The sequence below is a fragment of the Rana temporaria genome, chromosome 12 (genome assembly GCF_905171775.1).
Source record: "Rana temporaria chromosome 12, aRanTem1.1, whole genome shotgun sequence".
In the NCBI taxonomy this organism is placed as follows: Eukaryota; Metazoa; Chordata; class Amphibia; order Anura; family Ranidae; genus Rana; species Rana temporaria.
In genome coordinates, this window is record NC_053500.1 from 105,965,781 (window position 1) to 105,986,827 (window position 21,047).

Below are 21,047 nucleotides of genomic sequence, written 5' to 3' on the forward strand. Positions count from 1 at the left end.
TGGGTAGCCAGAGGCAGTAAAAACAGGTGGTTGAGCCAAGGTTTTACTGCCCATTTAAAACCTAACACAGCGACAGAGGGGGCTGTTCTCCATGATGCAGCTGCAGCAAATCTAGTGTTGCGTTGACACCTCCTGTCAAATTCACCAATTAGAGTCAATAGGCTTGCAGTTGCAGCTAAAATAAAAAAAAAAAAAGCTCCATCAAGAGGCAGCCATGTTGCCTTTGAATGCCTAACAGCTGCTGCTTAATCTGCCACAGATCCTGGAGGACTTCCTGGAGTGTGAACCTAGCCTAAGGACAGTCATAGACGGAGCAAATTTCTTCCCTGCAATCACGGTGTTGACAGGGAAATCTCTCCCACGGAGCCATTGTGTTCTCCCGGCGGGGGAAGCCATCCCCACCGGGAGAACACAGTGATTGTTGTTATAATAGTAATAATAACAGTCACTGGCAATAATCGCATTAAAAATGCAGCAGGCTGATTTTACACAAGTTGGTCGACTTGGGTACATTCAGCCTGCCCAAACATGATTCAAGCGGTCTATAACTGGCTTAGCTGCTGCTATATAAATATATGACTGTGTTTTATTTTTTTTAAATACCAACTTGCCTGCTGTTTTACAGTAAATTATATTTCCACCCCTTATATACCTCCTGCATGGGAATCATTTGCTCACAAATTTTTCTTATTTAATCTGCAAGCCATTTTGGTAGGTTTCTATAGTAAAAAGACCCTAATAATTAGGACACCATTGGCTGCTTGAGGCCAAACGTTTGTCACTGATTAGGTCAAGGGAAAGGGGGAAGGGGATTTTGGGGGGGACTATTCACGGCACTGTTTGGACACGGTATAGTAAAAAATAACAAGTGTTTATTGAACATAAAACAGGTATCATAAAACAACATTTAAAGACAATCCCCACATTGCACATCAGTAAGTTATACACAAACTATGTCTGAATGTAAGGACTCGATCGCCTCGACCGGTTTCGCGGTAGTGTACCGCTTCTTCAGGAGGGGGTTTATCTACAAAATATGCATAAAACATATAAATATACAAGCAGGTTTATACGGTAGTTGTAAACATTGTATGACATAATCCAAGCGGCATGCCTTATAATGGAGTAAAAAACTCACCCAGACTGGTCAATTGATCGAGCCCGGAACCCAGTTGAAACCTTCTATGGCGCAAGGAGGGGGATATGTTTATTTAGAACGGGCTCTATTGAGGAATAAGATTGATGAATTTTATATGCAGCGAAGTGATCAATTAATTAATGGGATGGGGATCACCAGTGGGTGTGTGAAGGTGGTAGGTCTCAGTGACAACAGTTAATTAAGGAGAATGGGGAGATAGGAAGCGAAGGGGGAGGGGAAGGGAGGGGGTGAGGGGGAGAAAGGGGAAAGAGAAAGAGAAGGGAAGTGATTAAAGGTAAGATGAGAAAAGATATAAAGAATGACACTCAGATATAGTGGGAGTGGATGAAGAGAAAATATGGGGGAAAGGGGAGGGGGGGGGGGTTTGTAATAAAACAAAGGAGGGGAGAGGGAGGGAAAAAGGGGGGGGGGGAAAGGGGGGGGGGAGAGAGTAAAAATGAAAAATTAATTATTAGAAAAGACAGGAGCAGGGGGGGGGGGAAAGACAAGCCGGGGGAAGGGGGGGGGAAAGGGAAGAGGTGACGGAAAGTTGAGGGGAAAATGAGTGGAAAAGGGAGAGGCGGGGGAAAAAGGGGGAGGCGTCTAAAGGTGCAAAGAGAAGGAGGGGGGGGGAAAAAGGGGAGGGGAAGGGTAGGTGTGTATGGTGACGTGCTCGTGAAGGTGAAATGTGTTGGAGATGGTGGGATAAAAATAATTGTGTTGAGAAAGGTAGTGAAGGGAGGGGCAGGGAAAAGGGGGGCGGGGGGGTTTGGGGAGTAAAAAACAGGGGCTGGGGGGAAAAAGGAATGGAAGGGAAAGGAAGGATAAGGGGGGGGGAAGGGGATTAAGGTAATCCATTGGAAGTAAAGGGGGAAGAAAAAGGGGGGGGGAAGGAAGTGGGGAGGAGGGGGAAGTGAAGTGGAATAAAAAGGTTGAGGTGATAAGTAATTAATTTTTAGTTGTGAATACATGCAAGGTGACCGAGGTGAGCGTGGGACATATAGTGTTGTAAGGAAGTGCAAGGAATATCCAGGAAACCAAGAGTTAAGGAGACCGATCACCAAGCAAACTAATAAAAATTATATAGGTAGACCCTGATGGGTCCTTACCATTGCTGTATAAAAGATACTCGATTTTACTGGGGCACAAAAGGACAGTATCTGTCAGCCAATTGTATGGTGTGCTGAACTGCCAGGATATGGGCAGTGAGAAGCACTAATTCCAGCTGAGGAAGTTAGAAAGCAATAGGCCGGTTAGTCATGCAGCAAGGCAATCAGAACGGGGGCCGGGTAGATGGATAGCAGTCTGGCTTACCATGGCTGGTACTCGTCTACGTGTGTCCCCAGGGAGAGCGTCCGTGCTAACTCACAAAACCGGCTTTCTCAGCCGCTTTTGTAAGGATCCCTGGACGGCGTGTGACGTCATCAATTTGCGACGCCACCGCCGTCCAACGTCCCACCAACCCCTGCACGTGAGTGCGTGGGTGTGCAGCCGCAGACCCAATGGCATGACGCCAGGTCATAGGCTGCAAACAGGGAGCCGTCATTGGTGCTCCCTGCTGGGGACGACACTCCGTGCGCCAGTAATGAAGGAGGGGTTGGGCACCAGGCTGGATCAGCCAATCAGGGAGGTTAAACTCCGAAGGCATGCTAGAAATGGAAAATAAACATTGTACATAGACATTTAAATAAACAATTACAGCGATAAGAGTAAGGATTACTCAATACATATAATTGATGGGGGATTAATCCATCATATTGCCTAGAAAGCTGCATCAGAGCTCAGCATTCTGAAATCAAAACAGGGCACAGAGATTTATATAAAAAACAAAAAATATTGCATTGTCCCATCTATGTGATGGCTCAGAGGCCCGATAGCCCACACATCGGGCCATGGTTGCGGCCTATGGATGTGGGGAATACGGTTGGGAAATGGGAGAGAAGGAATTTCAATACACAGGGAGGGTAGGGGGGGGGGGGGGGGGGAGGGAGGGGAAGCAGAAAGGAATGGGTTGGTGCAGGGCCATTCTCTCAGAAGGTACATGTATTAATGTTCACGTAGAAATGGTTTGTAGGAATTGACTTCATTCATCTTTCTGTAGGATGGCCCTGTTCCAATCACCTCCCCGTTTAGTTTGGGGAATAACTTCCAAAACAAAAAAACGTATAACAGAAAGATCGTATCGATGGTATAATCCCACATGGCGTCCTACTGTGGTTAGTTTACCTACATCGGAATCGTATAGGTGATCACCCATCCGTTGCCGAAATTCTCTGAAAGTCTTCCCCACATAGAAGGCTCCACAGATACAACTCATAAGGTAAATAATGCCCTTAGTGCCACAATTGGCAGAGAAGGGGGGGTAAAATTCCCGACCATTCGGCAACAAAAATTGTTGTCCCTCCATCACCCAGGGGCATCTTGGGCAATTGCCACATTTGTAGGTGCCTCGGGGTGATGTATCGGTCGTATGTTCTGTGGTGTAGTGACTTTGAGTCAGTCGATCCCTCAATGAACTGGCTCGACGGAACACTATCTCAGGCTTTTGTTTAACATATTTCTTTAAGATGTTATCCTCGGCAATAATATGCCAATGGGTTTGTAGTATATTGCGCAATTCATTGTGAATGGCTGAATATGTTGTAATGAATCGTACTGACTCGTGAGAACATTTCTTTGTATGGCATACTTTGGCATACTTTACACGGACTTATATAGGAAACCTACAGCGGGTAACACCTTATTATACGCTTCTAGTGCCCACCCAAAACCGCTTATTCGAAGTATCCCCTTCGCCCAATACTTGCGGCTACGTAGAAATTGTACATTGTCAATAGATTTTAAGAGACAGGCAGATGAACTACGCGACCGTCTCCTAGCTCGTGGCTACACCCACACCAATTTAAAGAAGGCCTACAACAGGGCATGCCTTCGATCTAGGCATTCCTTGCTGTACGATCCTTCCAAAAATACAAAGAAATGTTCTCACGAGTCAGTACGATTCATTACAACATATTCAGCCAACCACAATGAATTGCGCAATATACTACAAACCCATTGGCATATTATTGCCGAGGATAACATCTTAAAGAAATATGTTAAACAAAAGCCTGAGATGGTGTTCCGTCGAGCCAGTTCATTGAGGGATCGACTGACTCAAAGTCACTACACCACAGAACATACGACCGATACATCACCCCGAGGCACCTACAAATGTGGCAATTGCCCAAGATGCCCCTGGGTGATGGAGGGACAACAATTTTTGTTGCCGAATGGTCGGGAATTTTACCCCCCCTTCTCTGCCAATTGTGGCACTAAGGGCATTATTTACCTTATGAGTTGTATCTGTGGAGCCTTCTATGTGGGGAAGACTTTCAGAGAATTTCGGCAACGGATGGGTGATCACCTATACGATTCCGATGTAGGTAAACTAACCACAGTAGGACGCCATGTGGGATTATACCATCGATACGATCTTTCTGTTATACGTTTTTTTGTTTTGGAAGTTATTCCCCAAACTAAACGGGGAGGTGATTGGAACAGGGCCATCCTACAGAAAGATGAATGAAGTCAATTCCTACAAACCATTTCTACGTGAACATTAATACATGTACCTTCTGAGAGAATGGCCCTGCACCAACCCATTCCTTTCTGCTTCCCCTCCCTCCCCCCCTACCCTCCCTGTGTATTGAAATTCCTTCTCTCCCATTTCCCAACCGTATTCCCCACATCCATAGGCCGCAACCATGGCCCGATGTGTGGGCTATCGGGCCTCTGAGCCATCACATAGATGGGACAATGCGATATTTTTTGTTTTTTATATAAATCTCTGTGCCCTGTTTTGATTTCAGAATGCTGAGCTCTGATGCAGCTTTCTAGGCAATATGATGGATTAATCCCCCATCAATTATATGTATTGAGTAATCCTTACTCTTATCGCTGTAATTGTTTATTTAAATGTCTATGTACAATGTTTATTTTCCATTTCTAGCATGCCTTCGGAGTTTAACCTCCCTGATTGGCTGGTCCAGCCTGGTGCCCAACCCCTCCTTCATTACTGGCGCACGGAGTGTCGTCCCCAGCAGGGAGCACCAATGACGGCTCCCTGTTTGCAGCCTATGACCTGGCGTCATGCCATTGGGTCTGCGGCTGCACACCCACGCACTCACGTGCAGGGGTTGGTGGGACGTTGGACGGCGGTGGCGTCGCAAATTGATGACGTCACACGCCGTCCAGGGATCCTTACAAAAGCGGCTGAGAAAGCCGGTTTTGTGAGTTAGCACGGACGCTCTCCCTGGGGACACACGTAGACGAGTACCAGCCATGGTAAGCCAGACTGCTATCCATCTACCCGGCCCCCGTTCTGATTGCCTTGCTGCATGACTAACCGGCCTATTGCTTTCTAACTTCCTCAGCTGGAATTAGTGCTTCTCACTGCCCATATCCTGGCAGTTCAGCACACCATACAATTGGCTGACAGATACTGTCCTTTTGTGCCCCATTAAAATCGAGTATCTTTTATACAGCAATGGTAAGGACCCATCAGGGTCTACCTATATAATTTTTATTAGTTTGCTTGGTGATCGGTCTCCTTAACTCTTGGTTTCCTGGATATTCCTTGCACTTCCTTACAACACTATATGTCCCTTGCTCACCTCGGTCACCTTGCATGTATTCACAACTAAAAATTAATTACTTATCACCTCAACCTTTTTATTCCACTTCACTTCCCCCTCCTCCCCACTTCCTTCCCCCCCCCTTTTTCTTCCCCCTTTACTTCCAATGGATTACCTTAATCCCCTTCCCCCCCCCCCCTTATCCTTCCTTTCCCTTCCATTCCTTTTTTCCCCCAGCCCCTGTTTTTTACTCCCCAAACCCCCCCCTGCCCCCCTTTTCCCTGCCCCTCCCTTCACTACCTTTCTCAACACAATTATTTTTATCCCACCATCTCCAACACATTTCACCTTCACGAGCACGTCACCATACACACCTACCCTTCCCCTCCCCTTTCCCCCCCCCCTCCTTCTCTTTGCACCTTTAGACGCCTCCCCCTTTTTCCCCCGCCTCTCCCTTTTCCACTCATTTTCCCCTCAACTTTCCGTCCCCTCTTCCCTTTCCCCCCCCCCCTTCCCCCGGCTTGTCTTTCCCCCCCCCCCCCTGCTCCTGTCTTTTCTAATAATTAATTTTTAATTTTTCATTTTTACTCTCTCCCCCCCTTTCCCCCCCCCCTTTTTCCCTCCCTCTCCCCTCCTTTGTTTTATTACAAACTCCACCCCCCCCCCCCCCTTTCCCCCATATTTTCTCTTCATCCACTCCCACTATATCTGAGTGTCATTCTTTATATCTTTTCTCATCTTACCTTTAATCACTTCCCTTCTCTTTCTCTTTCCCCTTTCTCCCCCTCACCCCCTCCCTTCCCCTCCCCCTTCGCTTCCTATCTCCCCATTCTCCTTAATTAACTGTTGTCACTGAGACCTACCACCTTCACACACCCACTGGTGATCCCCATCCCATTAATTAATTGATCACTTCGCTGCATATAAATTCATCAATCTTATTCCTCAATAGAGCCCGTTCTAAATAAACATATCCCCCTCCTTGCGCCATAGAAGGTTTCAACTGGGTTCCGGGCTCGATCAATTGACCAGTCTGGGTGAGTTTTTTACTCCATTATAAGGCATGCCGCTTGGATTATGTCATACAATGTTTACAACTACCGTATAAACCTGCTTGTATATTTATATGTTTTATGCATATTTTGTAGATAAACCCCCTCCTGAAGAAGCGGTACACTACCGCGAAACCGGTCGAGGCGATCGACTCCTTACATTCAGACATAGTTTGTGTATAACTTACTGATGTGCAATGTGGGGATTGTCTTTAAATGTTGTTTTATGATACCTGTTTTATGTTCAATAAACACTTGTTATTTTTTACTATACCGTGTCCAACCAGTGCCGTGAATAGTCCCCCCCAAAATCTCCTTCCCCCTTTCCCTTGACCTAATCAGTGACAAACGTTTGGCCTCAAGCAGCCAATGGTGTCCTAATTATTAGGGTCTTTTTATTTTACATACTAATTGGGATGTAGGCACCTGTTTATTTCATATACTCTCATTATAAAAGAGACCACACTCACCCTTTTTTCAATAGGTTTCTATAGTCATAAAATAAACAGTGGAGATATATAAATGTCCATAAATCAATCACAGGGTCTCCATAAGTGCATGTGTAAAAAGCACAAATCAGATGGGTGCAGTGATGAACACGAAAAGTAGACAGGCGATGATGATCCCTCCACCACAGATAAATTGTACTCTTACCTTATGGAATCGACCTGAAAAAGGTCACATAGCAGGGAACCCACACTTGGGGTAATAATCACAAATCCAGCACCCTAGATGGACTCCACATCATGTAAAAAACAAAGGAAACGATCTAGTGCTCCCTGCTTAAAATTTATTGCATAAAAATGGCAAGAAACCTACTTACAATGTGTAGCACTCTCTGCGAGTCCCGGCTTAAGGACGTGTAGTGGTTTCCAACCGTAAAGATGGCCGCGGGTGATGTCAGACGTAGCTCCTCCCCCATACACGTTTCGTCCGTGGGCGGGACTTCTTCAGCGCGGGGTTGGATGGTTTCTATAGTCGCATCTACTTATGGCCAAGCTTAGCCTGGCTGTTTCAGGCCGAAGTTGGGCTTTAAGACCTTTCTGACTGTATGAGCGTTTCAAGTCAGTGACTCCCTACGTAGTAAAGCTCGGATCGGCATAAAAACCCCAGAACATTTACCTTTTAAAGAGCATGAAGCCAGAGCATAAGAATGACAGCCAGATAGCTAGCCTTTTTATAAGGAAAGGTTACAAATGGATGCTTCTATATTGCTCTTTGGACAGATGTTGTGCTAAATGTAGAGTTCAGCTCCTTCTGTAATGTGTAGTGCACCAGGGTTATTCTCTAATTTCAGGAGATGTAAACCACCCTTTAACCTAAATCTGTATTTAATTATCTACATATCAAGCATTATGCCCAGTCCATTTAAAGAATTTGCAGCCTTCCAGGTTGTCCTTTTTTGGGGAACCCTGTCTTGAAGGCCCTTCCTGCAAACATTTGATAACAGACATCCACCATTACGTTTACACCATGGATGCTTACCTATTCCCCAAATCGAAATATGCTGCATACTTTAATTGGAAAGTTCTTTAGATTGTGAACTTGAACTAGACTGAGAGGATAGAGAGGAGTAATGCCAGTAAAATGCTTTGAAAATAAAAACTGTATAAAATCCTCTATCGTTGGTGCAGCACTGTTGAATTCCTTCACACAATTAATTCAATAATTCCCTCTATTTTCTGGAGATGGAATACCCATGGGGCGGACTGACCATTCGGGCACTCAGGCACTGCCCGAGGGCCCCATGCCACTAGGAGGCCCCATCGGGGTTGCCAGCCTCAGTAAAACCAGGGACAGTATGTAAAAATCTGTGTTTTAAAAAAAATCCTAAGATAATAGCTGCCCCGCCTCTCCAGTACCTTTTCAGTTTGTGTACAGTATGTGTATTCTGTGTGTATGTATACTGTGTGTGTGTGTGTATATTGTGTCTGTGTGTACTGTGTGTGTGTGTGTACTGTGTGGCCCCATAATCTATTGCCCGGGGGCCCCATAATCTCCTATTGCCCGGGGCCCCATGAGTTGTCAGTCCGCCCCTGGGAATACCCATATAGGTAGGTACCCTATACCACATATACTAGCAATACCCCAAAATATAACTTTTCCAGCAAACATTAAAATTCCTCTTAGACACATTCATTGGCAGTTTACTTCCCTCTAGGCTTACCCATAACCTAGATACTCCATTAAACGAATGAACCACTTTAATTGGTAAGGTAAAGGATAGGCCTATACTGTGACATATCATAGTGTAGAAGCTCTACGCGTTTCGTGGTTTGTACCACTCGTCAGGAGCAGATATGCAGTATGGGGGTATCTACAATAGAAAGAAAATGCCAATATAATAAAATGGTAATGAAACTATAAAACATATAATGCATAAAAGAAAGAGGGGGAGCAAACAAGGTCCCAAACACTCTTACCTATTGGTAGCATGATAATGTGATGATAGAATAATATCAATGGTAGGGGGCGGCTATGGACAGTATCTTCCCCGGGAGCTGAGATGGTTTAACCCAAGGGTCCAGCGGCTGCACCAGCAGAAGGTGAAAAACGTGGTAAATGATCGGTCGTCATCAGAAATGTATCAAATAATATAAACCATTCCCAGAGGTATCTGTGGAGATGGGTGGGTAAAAATGGTTGGTAATGTAGCTTGTGTTTTGGAAGAGAAATTCCAAGTGTAAAAGTAATAATAGTGCATAATTAGAAGAGCGCGGATAACCAAAAACAGGGAGGTGCCAGGGTAAAGGTGTAAGAAAAGTGGAGATGGTGACAAGTAAGTTAGCAAAAAATACCTGGTAGGGTATATGGAAGGGAATAATCCGAATAGGTGCAATTGTGTCATGAAAGGAAAATAATCCTAGAGTGTGTGAGCGGTGCAGCTGGAGAATAAATAGTGGCCGCGGACCAATGGTGACCATCAACGCCACGCAGCATCATTACAGAGGGAGGAGCGGCACCAGCGTCCAAACGGCATGACGCGCTCGGCGCCCAAGCCTCCCACATGACAGATGCAGATGGACAGACGTGGGAGCCCTGCGGCGTCACAGGTGACGCCGCACGCTAGCCACGTGGGCGTGGCGTCGACCCGCAGTGTGTGTCCGCCCCAACCCCCACGTGAGGAGGGGAGGGGGAGGTCTCAAAGCGGGTCGCAGCTCCCGGAAATGAAGACAAGCCAACCTAAACTGCATAAACTGGTCAATATAGCAGAACGAAGGGAAACATAGGCATATAGACAGATCACAATGGTAATAAGCATACCTATGGTAATAATGGGGCAGTGTGCTTCCATCCCCGATAAGTTGGAAGAATTGCTAAACTAAAGCTAAAGTGGGACTTTAAATGAGGCAAAACCTAGTATATACCTCCATCCCCGGTAAATTGAAGAAAGAATTACTAAATGTTGGGACTTTAAATGAAGCACACTGCTGAACTCAATGAATCAACTGAAGTAAATACATTTATTAGTATTGGCATTTTCTTTCTATTGTAGATACCCCCATACTGCATATCTGCTCCTGACGAGTGGTACAAACCACGAAACGCGTAGAGCTTCTACACTATGATATGTCACAGTATAGGCCTATCCTTTACCTTACCAATTATCTCCATGGATCAACTACCATATTATGTATTTACGTGTTACCAATACAGCTTTGGTCTTCACACGCCAGGTTTATTGTCATGCTTTGTTTTTATGAGATATTTTTACAATTATGTACTGTCTAATATATATTCAGTGTAACCTACAATTGTTATGCATTACCATGTACGCTTTTATTTTTAGGTACTACCATGCACTGTTTAGACTCTAATTTTTGTAACTCATTACTATTCTACCTACCTACTCCTTAGTGGCGTTTGTCATGCCCTATCTGTAACTAATAAATGTATTTACTTCAGTTGATTCATTGAGTTCAGCAGTGTGCTTCATTTAAAGTCCCAACTTTTAGTAATTCTTTCTTCAATTTACCGGGGATGGAGGTATATACTAGGTTTTGCCTCATTTAAAGTCCCACTTTAGCTTTAGTTTAGCAATTCTTCCAACTTATCGGGGATGGAAGCACACTGCCCCATTATTACCATAGGTATGCTTATTACCATTGTGATCTGTCTATATGCCTATGTTTCCCTTCGTTCTGCTATATTGACCAGTTTATGCAGTTTAGGTTGGCTTGTCTTCATTTCCGGGAGCTGCGACCCGCTTTGAGACCTCCCCCTCCCCTCCTCACGTGGGGGTTGGGGCGGACACACACTGCGGGTCGACGCCACGCCCACGTGGCTAGCGTGCGGCGTCACCTGTGACGCCGCAGGGCTCCCACGTCTGTCCATCTGCATCTGTCATGTGGGAGGCTTGGGCGCCGAGCGCGTCATGCCGTTTGGACGCTGGTGCCGCTCCTCCCTCTGTAATGACGCTGCGTGGCGTTGATGGTCACCATTGGTCCGCGGCCACTATTTATTCTCCAGCTGCACCGCTCACACACTCTAGGATTATTTTCCTTTCATGACACAATTGCACCTATTCGGATTATTCCCTTCCATATACCCTACCAGGTATTTTTTGCTAACTTACTTGTCACCATCTCCACTTTTCTTACACCTTTACCCTGGCACCTCCCTGTTTTTGGTTATCCGCGCTCTTCTAATTATGCACTATTATTACTTGTACACTTGGAATTTCTCTTCCAAAACACAAGCTACATTACCAACCATTTTTACCCACCCATCTCCACAGATACCTCTGGGAATGGTTTATATTATTTGATACATTTCTGATGACGACCGATCATTTACCACGTTTTTCACCTTCTGCTGGTGCAGCCGCTGGACCCTTGGGTTAAACCATCTCAGCTCCCGGGCAAGATACTGTCCATAGCCGCCCCCTACCATTGATATTATTCTATCATCACATTATCATGCTACCAATAGGTAAGAGTGTTTGGGACCTTGTTTGCTCCCCCTCTTTCTTTTATGCATTATATGTTTTATAGTTTCATTACCATTTTATTATATTGGCATTTTCTTTCTATTGTAGATACCCCCATACTGCATATCTGCTCCTGACGAGTGGTACAAACCACGAAACGCGTAGAGCTTCTACACTATGATATGTCACAGTATAGGCCTATCCTTTACCTTACCAATTATCTCCATGGATCAACTACCATATTATGTATTTACGTGTTACCAATACAGCTTTGGACTGATGCAAGATGTCAAATAGCACAGAAATGGAGCCATTTAGCTGCACCATCCAAATCGGATCTATCGTACAGTACGGCTACACAGCTCCATACACACCTAAGCCAAAACCTGGTCCCCATGGGAATCTTAGTTGACACCTTTCTAATCCACTTCTTTCAATATCTTCTATCTCTCATTGCTGATACCATTCTATACTTACCCATAGCCTCCAGATTGCTAGAGGATAATGGCACATTGTAGCCCACCCCTCACCCCCCAACCCTCCCTTCCCATCTAGACTATTATTTCAACAAATTTTTTCAGTTTAGTATTCTATATGTTGATATGGTGGTAAACATCTTTAACTGCTTGCTGACCGCGCACCACCGTTCTACGTCGGCAAGCTGGCTCTCCTGGGCGAGAGCACGTCATTCTACGTCGGCTCTTTCAGCCGCCACTAGGGGCGCGCGTGCTCGCCCCCGACTCCCGTGCGTGTGCCCGACTCCTGGTCCTGTCAGCGGGGGAAACGCTGATTTTCTGTTCATACAATGTATGAACAGAGGATCAGTGTTTCCCCTAGTGAGGCCACCCCCCCCACAGTAAGAACACACCCAGGCATACTTAACCCCTTCCCCGCCCCCTAGTGTTAACCACTTCACTGCCAGTGGCATTTTTATAGTAATCCAATGCATTTTTATAGCACTGATCGCTATAAAAATGCCAATGGTCCCAAAAATGTGTCAAAAGTGTCCGAAGTGTCCGCCATAATGTCGCAATACCGAAAAAAAATCGCTGATCGCCGCCATTGCTAGTAAAAAAAAAATATTAATAAAAATGACATAAAAATACCCCCTATTTTGTAAACGCTATAACTTTTGCGCAAACCAATCATAAACGCTTATTGCGATTTTTTTTTTTTACGAAAAATAGGTAGAAGAATACGTATCAGCCTAAACTGAGGAAAAAAATTGTTTTTTTATATATTTTTGGGGGATATTTATTATGGCAAAAAGTAAAAAATATTAATTTTTTTCAAAATTGTCGCTCTATTTTTGTTTATAGCGCAAAAAATTAAAACCGCAGAGGTGATCAAATACCACCAAAATAAAGCTCTATTTGTGGGAAAAAAAGGACGCCAATTTTGTTTGGGAGCCACGTCGCACGACCGCGCAATTGTCTGTTAAAGCGACGCAGTCCCGAATCTCAAAAAGTACTCTGGTCTTTGGGCAGCAATATGGTCCGGGGGTGAAGTGGTTAATGACCTCCTCTAAGGATACAAATACACCTATATGTACTTCACCACCACTTTGAAGATAGTTTTTTTTTTTATTATTGTGAAGCAAACAACAAATAGGACAAAATAACAGAAAAAGACTCTGGGCCAAATTCTCAAAAAAGCTGCCTAACTTAACTTTCAGCAGTTAAGTTACACTGACTTAAAATTTCTACCTAAGTGCCTGATCGTCAAAGCACTTACCTAGAAATTACACGCCGTGTAACTTAAGTGCCGCCGTCGTAAGGCGGTCCTCCTCTCCTGGGGGCGTTTAAAATTTAAATGAGGCGCGCTCCCGCGCCGGCCGTACTGCGCATGCGTGTGACGTCATTTTCCCGACGTGCAGCGCGCGAACGTAATTAACGCCGGGCGGCTTTGAGAATTTCGACGGGACACTAAAGTTGCGACGGGTGAAAAAAAAAAAGACGCGCCGGGAAAACAAATAATTTTTAAAAAAAATGACAGCGTCGCTCAGCATGCATTCCTGAGAGGGAGAACTCCATGCCAATTTTCTAAGAAAAAACCGGCATGGGTTCCCCCCCCCAGGAGCATACCAGGCCCTTAGGTCTGGTATGGGTTGTAAGGAGACCCCCCCTCCGCCGAAAAAGCGACGTAGGGGGTCCCCCTACAATCCATACCAGACCCGTATCCAAAGCACGCTACCCGGCCGGTCAGGAAAGGAGTGGGGACGAGCGAGCGCCCCCCCCCCCTGAGCCGTGCCAGGCCGCATGCCCTCAACATGGGGGGGTTGGGTGCTCTGGGGCAGGGGGGCGCACTGCGGGCCCCCCCACCCCAGAGCACCCTGTCCCCATGTTGATGAGGACAGGACCTCTTCCCGACAACCCTTGCCGTTGGTTGTCGGGGTCTGCGGGAGGGGGCTTATCGGAATCTGGGAGTCCCCTTTAATAAGGGGGCCCCCAGATACCGGCCCCCCACCCTAAGTGAATGGATATGGGGTACATCGTACCCCTATCCATTCACCTGGAGGCAAAAAGTACAAGTTAGTAAACACACAACACAAGGCTTTTTAAAATAATTTATTATTCTGCTCCGGATGCCCCCCCTGTCTTCTTTATTAGCTCTATTAGCAGGGGGGTCTTCTTCTTCCACTCTCCGGGGGTCTTCCACTCTCCGGGGGGGGTTTCTTCTTCCGCTCTCCGGGGGGGGGCTTCTCCGGACTCCGGGGGGCTTCTTCCATCTTCTCCCCTCTTCCGCTGTTGACTCGGCGAACCCCGGTTCTTCTGCAGATGTCCGGTGCCTTCTTCTTCAGCGCTGGCTGCCTGCTATGTTTGTGTGTTAGCTCAATTAGTAACAGGCAGCCGGCGCGGTCTTCTGTGACGTCAGGGTCTTCTCTTCTGTTCTTCTCCCCTCTTCCGATGTTGCCTCGTCGCCTGTTGTCACTGCAATGATGGAAGCGCGCCTTGCATCCCATTTATATAGGCATCACCGTCCCATCATGCTCCGGTAGGTACCCACGTGGTGGGTGCACGTGGGTAGGCACCCACCACGTGGGTACCTGCCGGAGCATGATGGGACAGTGATGCCTATATAAATGGGATGCAAGGCGCGCTTCCATCATTGCAGTGACAACAGGCGACGAGGCAAGAAGAGCGGAAGAAGAAACCCCCCCCGGAGAGTGGAAGACCCCCGGAGAGTGGAAGAAGAAGCCCCCCCTGCTAATAGAGCTAATAAAGAAGACAGGGGGGGCATCCGGAGCAGAATAATAAATTATTTTAAAAAGCCTTGTGTTGTGTGTTTACTAACTTGTACTTTTTGCCTCCAGGTGAATGGATAGGGGTACGATGTACCCCATATCCATTCACTTAGGGTGGGGGGCCGGTATCTGGGGGCCCCCTTATTAAAGGGGACTCCCAGATTCCGATAAGCCCCCTCCCGCAGACCCCGACAACCAACGGCAAGGGTTGACGGGAAGAGGTCCTGTCCTCATCAACATGGGGACAGGGTGCTCTGGGGTGGGGGGGCCCGCAGTGCGCCCCCCTGCCCCAGAGCACCCAACCCCCCCATGTTGAGGGCATGCGGCCTGGCACGGCTCAAGAGGGGGGGGGCGCTCGCTCGTCCCCACTCCTTTCCTGACCGGCCGGGTAGCGTGCTTTGGATACGGGTCTGGTATGGATTGTAGGGGGACCCCCTACGTCGCTTTTTCGGCGGAGGGGGGGTCTCCTTACAACCCATACCAGACCTAAGGGCCTGGTATGCTCCTGGGGGGGGAACCCATGCCGGTTTTGAATTTAAAAATTGCCGTGGAGTTCTCCCTCGGGAATGCATACCAAATGCCGTCGCTGGAATGGGCCTTTACAATGTGTGACTAACTTTACACATTATAAAACCAGCCCTAGTTTTGCGCAGGCAAATTCGGAAACTTAGGCAGAAATCACAGTGATGAAATGCTTTGAAAATCTGCTTAAGTCCTCATTTGCATACGCAAAGCTGCATTTCAATGAGAAATGCCCCCAGTGGCGGATGCGGTACTGCATCCTAAAATCTGACCGTGTAAGTCAGGGATATGCAATTAGCGGACCTCCAGATGTTGCCAAACTACAAGTCCCATGAGGCATAGCGAGACTCTGTAAGCATCAAGCATGCCACCCAGAGGCAGAGGCATGATGGGACTTGTAGTTTGGCAACAGCTGGAGGTCCGCTAATTGCTTATCCCTGGTGTAAGTGTCTTACACATGTCAGATTTTCTGCCTAACTTTGGAAAAAGCCTTTTGAGAATCGTTTCCAAAGTTAGGCACAGGGATACGCAGGCTGAACAGCAGTTAAGTCTGCGTATCTCTTTTGAGAATCAGGCCCAATATGCATAACTATTCACCCCCCTAGTCAATACTTTGTAGAGCAACCTTTTGTGGCTATCACGGCTCCAAGGCTCTATGAACTTGCCACATCTTACCACTGGGATTTTTGCCAGCTCCTTCAGGTTGGATGGTTTGCACTTGCGAACAGCAATCTTTAAGTCTGACCACAGATTTTCTATTGGATTGAGGTCTGGGCTTTGACTAGGCCATTCCGACACATTTACATGTTTCCCCTTAAACCACTCAAGTGTTGCTTTAGCAGTGTGTTTGGGGCCATTGTTCTGCTGGAAGGTAAACCTCTGTCCTAGCCTTAAATCACACAAAGTGTTACAGGTTTTGCCCAAGAATATCCTTGTATTTAGCACCATCCATCTTTCCCTCAACTCTGACCAGTTTCCCAGTCCTGACTGCTGATGGTGTTCTTTGGGTGATGTGATGTGTTGGGTTTACGCCAGACATAGCATTTTCTTTGAAGGCCATAAAGTAAAATTTTAGTCTCATCGGACCAGAGCACCTTCCTCCATACATTTTGGGAGTCTTCCGCATGCCTTTTCGCAAACTCAAAACGTGCCATTTTGTTTGTTGCTGAAATATAGCCCAACTCTATGGAGCGTACGGCTTATTGTCGTCCTATGTACAGATACTCCAGTCTCTGCTGTAGAACTGTACAGCTCCTTCAGGGTTACCTTAGGTCTCTGTGCTGCCTCTCTGATTAATGCCCTCCTTGCCCGTGGGTTTTGGTGTGTGGCCATCTCTTGGCAGGTTTGCTGTTGTGCCATGTTCTTTCCATTTGGTTATGATAGATTTGATGGTGCTCCTAAGGATCATCAAAGATTTGGATATTTTTTTATAACCTAACCATGACTTGTACTTCTCAGCAATATCGTCCCTTGTTTGGAGAGTTCCTTGATCTTCATGGCAGTGTTTGGTTAGTGGTGCCTCTTGCTTAGGTGTTGCAGCCTCTGGGGCCTTTCAAAAAGGTGTGTATATCTAATGACAGATCATGTGACACGTAAAACAAATCAAAAAAATCCTTCAGGGTAGCGCTGTAACAAACAAAAACAGCAGCTGACAAACTTTGGATATCCTTCCCCATGATAAATCCATTCAATCCCATGGTTTTACATGTTGCTATGTGTTCATAATTGCTGCACTTTGTCTTTTTGGCGCTGTCTTTGTTTTGTTTGTCATGTGACATGTAGATTGCACACAGGTGGACATCATTTCACTAATTATGTGATTTCGGAAGATAATTGGTTGCACCAAAGCTTTTTATGGGCTTCATAACAAAGGGGGTGAATACATACGCACATGCCAATTATCATTTTTTTTTCTGAAAAATTTGTTTTATGTATATATTTTTCTAATTTTACTTCACCAATTTAGACGATTGTGTTCTGATCCGTCACATATAATTCAGATTAAAAAAAACATTGAACTAAAGGCTGTAATGTAACAAAATAGGTAAAAAAAACAAGGGGGTGGGTGGATACTTTTGCAAGGCACTGTAGATGCTCAATATTACAATGTACTACTTTGTCAACATTGAATGTAAATAATTTAGAAATTAAAAAAAGAAGATGAAAAAATGGCTGATGGATAAAATGTATCCAATTCAGGTTTCCTTTAAAGGGGTTGTAAAGGATCCCCCCCCCCAACTAGCTTCCTTTACCTTAGTGCAGTCCTCCTTCACTTACCTCATCCTTCCATTTTGCTTTTAAAAGTCATTTTTTCTTCTGAAAAATGCTCACTTCCTGTTCTTCTGTCTGTAACTACACACCGTAATGCGAGGCTTTCTCCCTGGTGTGGAAAAAGCCTCTTGAGGGGGCAAGCAGGAGGGTCAAGACGCTCTCTACTTTGCAGATAGAGAAAGGAGCTGTGTGTTTGTGGGCGTCCTGACACTCCTGCTTGCCCCCTCCCCCCTCAAGAGGCTTTCTCCACACCAGGAAGAAAGCCTTGCATTACGGTGTGTAGTTACAGACAGAAGAACAGGAAGTGAGGATTTCTCAGAAGAGATAAGGACATTTAAAAGCAAAATCGAAGGATGAGGTAAGTGAAGGAGGACTGCACTAAGGTAAAGGAAGCTAGTTAGGGGAAAAAAAATTCAGATACAACCCCTTTAGGGCTTCATTCTACTCAATAGAAGATATGTGGCTTAGTTCAGTGCTAAGAAAGGAAATTCAGTCATGGAATGAGGTCTATAGCGGAGAGTCCTTTTTGTATTGAATTCATAATATCTACCTTATCATTCACAGGACAGCCATGCCTCGTGCCATCAGGAGTCCGTGTTCTTGTGTTGTTAAACCCTTTTGGTGGAACAGGAAAGGCTCTCACTCTGTTTGAGACCCAAGTCATGCCTATGTTGACAGAAGCCAATGCCCATTTCACTTTGCTGGTTACAGGTATGTTGGGTCAGGGAGAATGAAAGGTGACACAGAGGCTAAAACTTTGTAGTTATGGAAAGAATCTCTTGAGGTCATGAGCAGTGACCAACAGCCAATATATTTACACAGAGAATAACCGGGTTTCTAAAGACATTTGGTACACACAAAGTGAATTTATATCCTTTGTGACTATTACAAAAATATATTTGAATAAATGTTTTTCTGCCTGAAGTTCCATTTTAAAATCAGAAAGTTCACTCAAAATACCCCAATATAAAATGACCAGTGATCAATAAAATAATGAAGAAATCCCAGCGCTAAAGATTATAGGGAGCCCACTGCCTGTGGAAAGGAAATTCCACATCCTAACCGCTCTTTAGTTTATGGTAAAACCGATTTTCTTCTCATTTTAGTGAATGGCCGCGTGTCTTATTAAATTTCCTTTTGCAGAAAAGTTTTATCCCTATTGTGGGGTCACCGGTATGGTATTTGTACATTGAAATTATATCGCCTTTCAAGCATCTCCTCTCCAGAGAGAACAAGTTCAGTGCTTGTAATCTTTCCTCATAACTAAGGTCCTCCAGTCCCTTTATTTGTTTTGTTTCCCTTCTCTGGACTCTCTCCAGTTTCCGCACATCCTTCCTGAGTACTGGAGCCCAGAACTGGAGGGCATACTCCAGGTGCGCCCGGACCAGAGTCTTGTAGAGTGGGAGAATTATCATTTCATCTCTGGAGTTAATCCCCTTTTTAATGCATGCCAAAATTCAGCTTTCTTTGCTTGCAGCAGCTTGGAATTGCATGCCATTGCTGAGCCCATCATCTACTAGGACCCCCAGGTCCTTTTCCATCCTAGATTCCCCCAGAAGTTCTCCCCCTGGTGAGTAGATTGCATTCATATTTTTGCCACCCAAATGCATAATTTAAAATTTTTCTACATTAAACCTCATTTGCCATGCAGTTGCCCACCCCATTAATTTGTTTTGTTGATCTTCTAGCAAGGTTTCCACACCCTGCAGAGAAGTTATTGCCCTGCTTAGCTTAGTATCGTCGGCAAATACAGAGATTGAGACTTACCCCATCCTCCAGGTTGTTTATGAATATATTAAATAGGATTGGTTCCAGGACAGAACCCTGAGGGACCCCACTTTCCACCCGGACTATTCCGAGTACTCCCCATGTATCACCACCCTCTTAACTGGCCCCTGTAGCCAGTTTTCAATCCATGCACTTACCCTATGGTCCTTCCCAAGGACCTTACTTTGTACAGTAAACCTTTTTTTGGGGGAACTGTAGCAAATGCTTTTGCAAAATCCAGATACTCCACGTCTACGGACCTTCCCGGGCCTACCAAGAACTAATTTATGTCTCCTAAATTGACAGAGAGGCCCAACCAGGCATATGAGGTGGTACGTGACCAGGATCTGTCTAGCTGGGATGTGATTGCAGTAATGTCGGGGGATGGACTTTTATATGAGGTATTCCTTTTAACATTTTCTTTACTATTAACTTCATTTGTCAGTTTGATGCCGCGTACACACGATCATTTTTCGGCATGAAAAAAAAACAACGTTTTCAGCATGTAGAAAAAACAAAGGGCCAGATCCACAGCCAGCCGCCGTAACTTATCTTTTCCCATTTAAGTTACACTGCCGGAAAATTTCTACCTAAGTGCCCGATCCACAAAGCACTTACCTAGAAATTTTCGGGTGTGTAACTTAAATTCCGCCGGCGCAAGGCGTTCCTATTCAAATGGGGGCGAGTCCCATTTAAATTAGGCGCGCTCCCGCGCCGGACGTACTGCGCATGCTCGTGACGTCATTTTCCCGACGTGCATAGCGCGAAATTACTTTACGCCGAGCTTCGTGAATCGCGCCGGGTCAAAAAAGTTGCATCGGAAAAAAAAAAGATACGGCGGGGAAAAAAATAACAGCGTCGCGGGTAAGAAGGGTCTACTGTTACAAGGTGTAAACAGTTTACACTTTGTAAAAGCAGCCCTAATTTTACACATGCAGCTTAATACTTACGGAGAAAAAAAGAAGCGTAAAAGCTTTGTGGATCTCCGTAAGTGCTAATTTGCATACCCGAAGCGGCATTTCGACTCGAAATGCCCCCAGCGGCGGATGCGGTACTGCATCCTAAGATCCGGCAGTGTAAGTCCCTTACACATGTCGGATCTTCTGCCTATCTTTTGGAAACTGATTCTGTGGATCAGTTCCAAAGATAAAAACAGGGATACGACGGCGTATCAGTAGATACGCCGGCGTATCCCTTTTGAGGATCTGGCCCAAAGTTTTTCCAACTTCATCATTAAAATGGCCTTGCCCACACACCATCATTTTAAAAAAATGCTCTAGAAAAGCATGGCAACGTACAACACGTACGACGCCACTATAAAGGGGAAGTTCCATGCGGATGACGCCACCCTTGGGGCTGCTTTAGCTGATTCCGTGTTAGTAAAAGACGATTCGCACTTTTCTGTCTGTTACAGCGTGATGAATGTGCTTACTCCATTATGAATGGTAGTTTTACCAGAACAAGCGCTCCCGTCTCATAACTTGCTTCTGAGCATGCGTGGGTTTTT

At 45.6% G+C, this 21,047-nt stretch overlaps 1 protein-coding gene across 1 annotated transcript in view; it reads left to right on the forward strand.

Annotated features, from left to right (window-relative positions):
• Positions 1-21,047, forward strand: part of SPHK1 (sphingosine kinase 1) — an 81,265-nt gene that overhangs the window by 39,720 nt on the left and 20,498 nt on the right. Inside the window, exons 2-3 of the mRNA XM_040330094.1 lie at positions 18,338-18,484; positions 19,847-19,941. Coding sequence (XP_040186028.1) covers positions 18,338-18,484; positions 19,847-19,941 — 242 coding nt within the window. The remainder of the gene's footprint in view (positions 1-18,337; positions 18,485-19,846; positions 19,942-21,047) is intronic.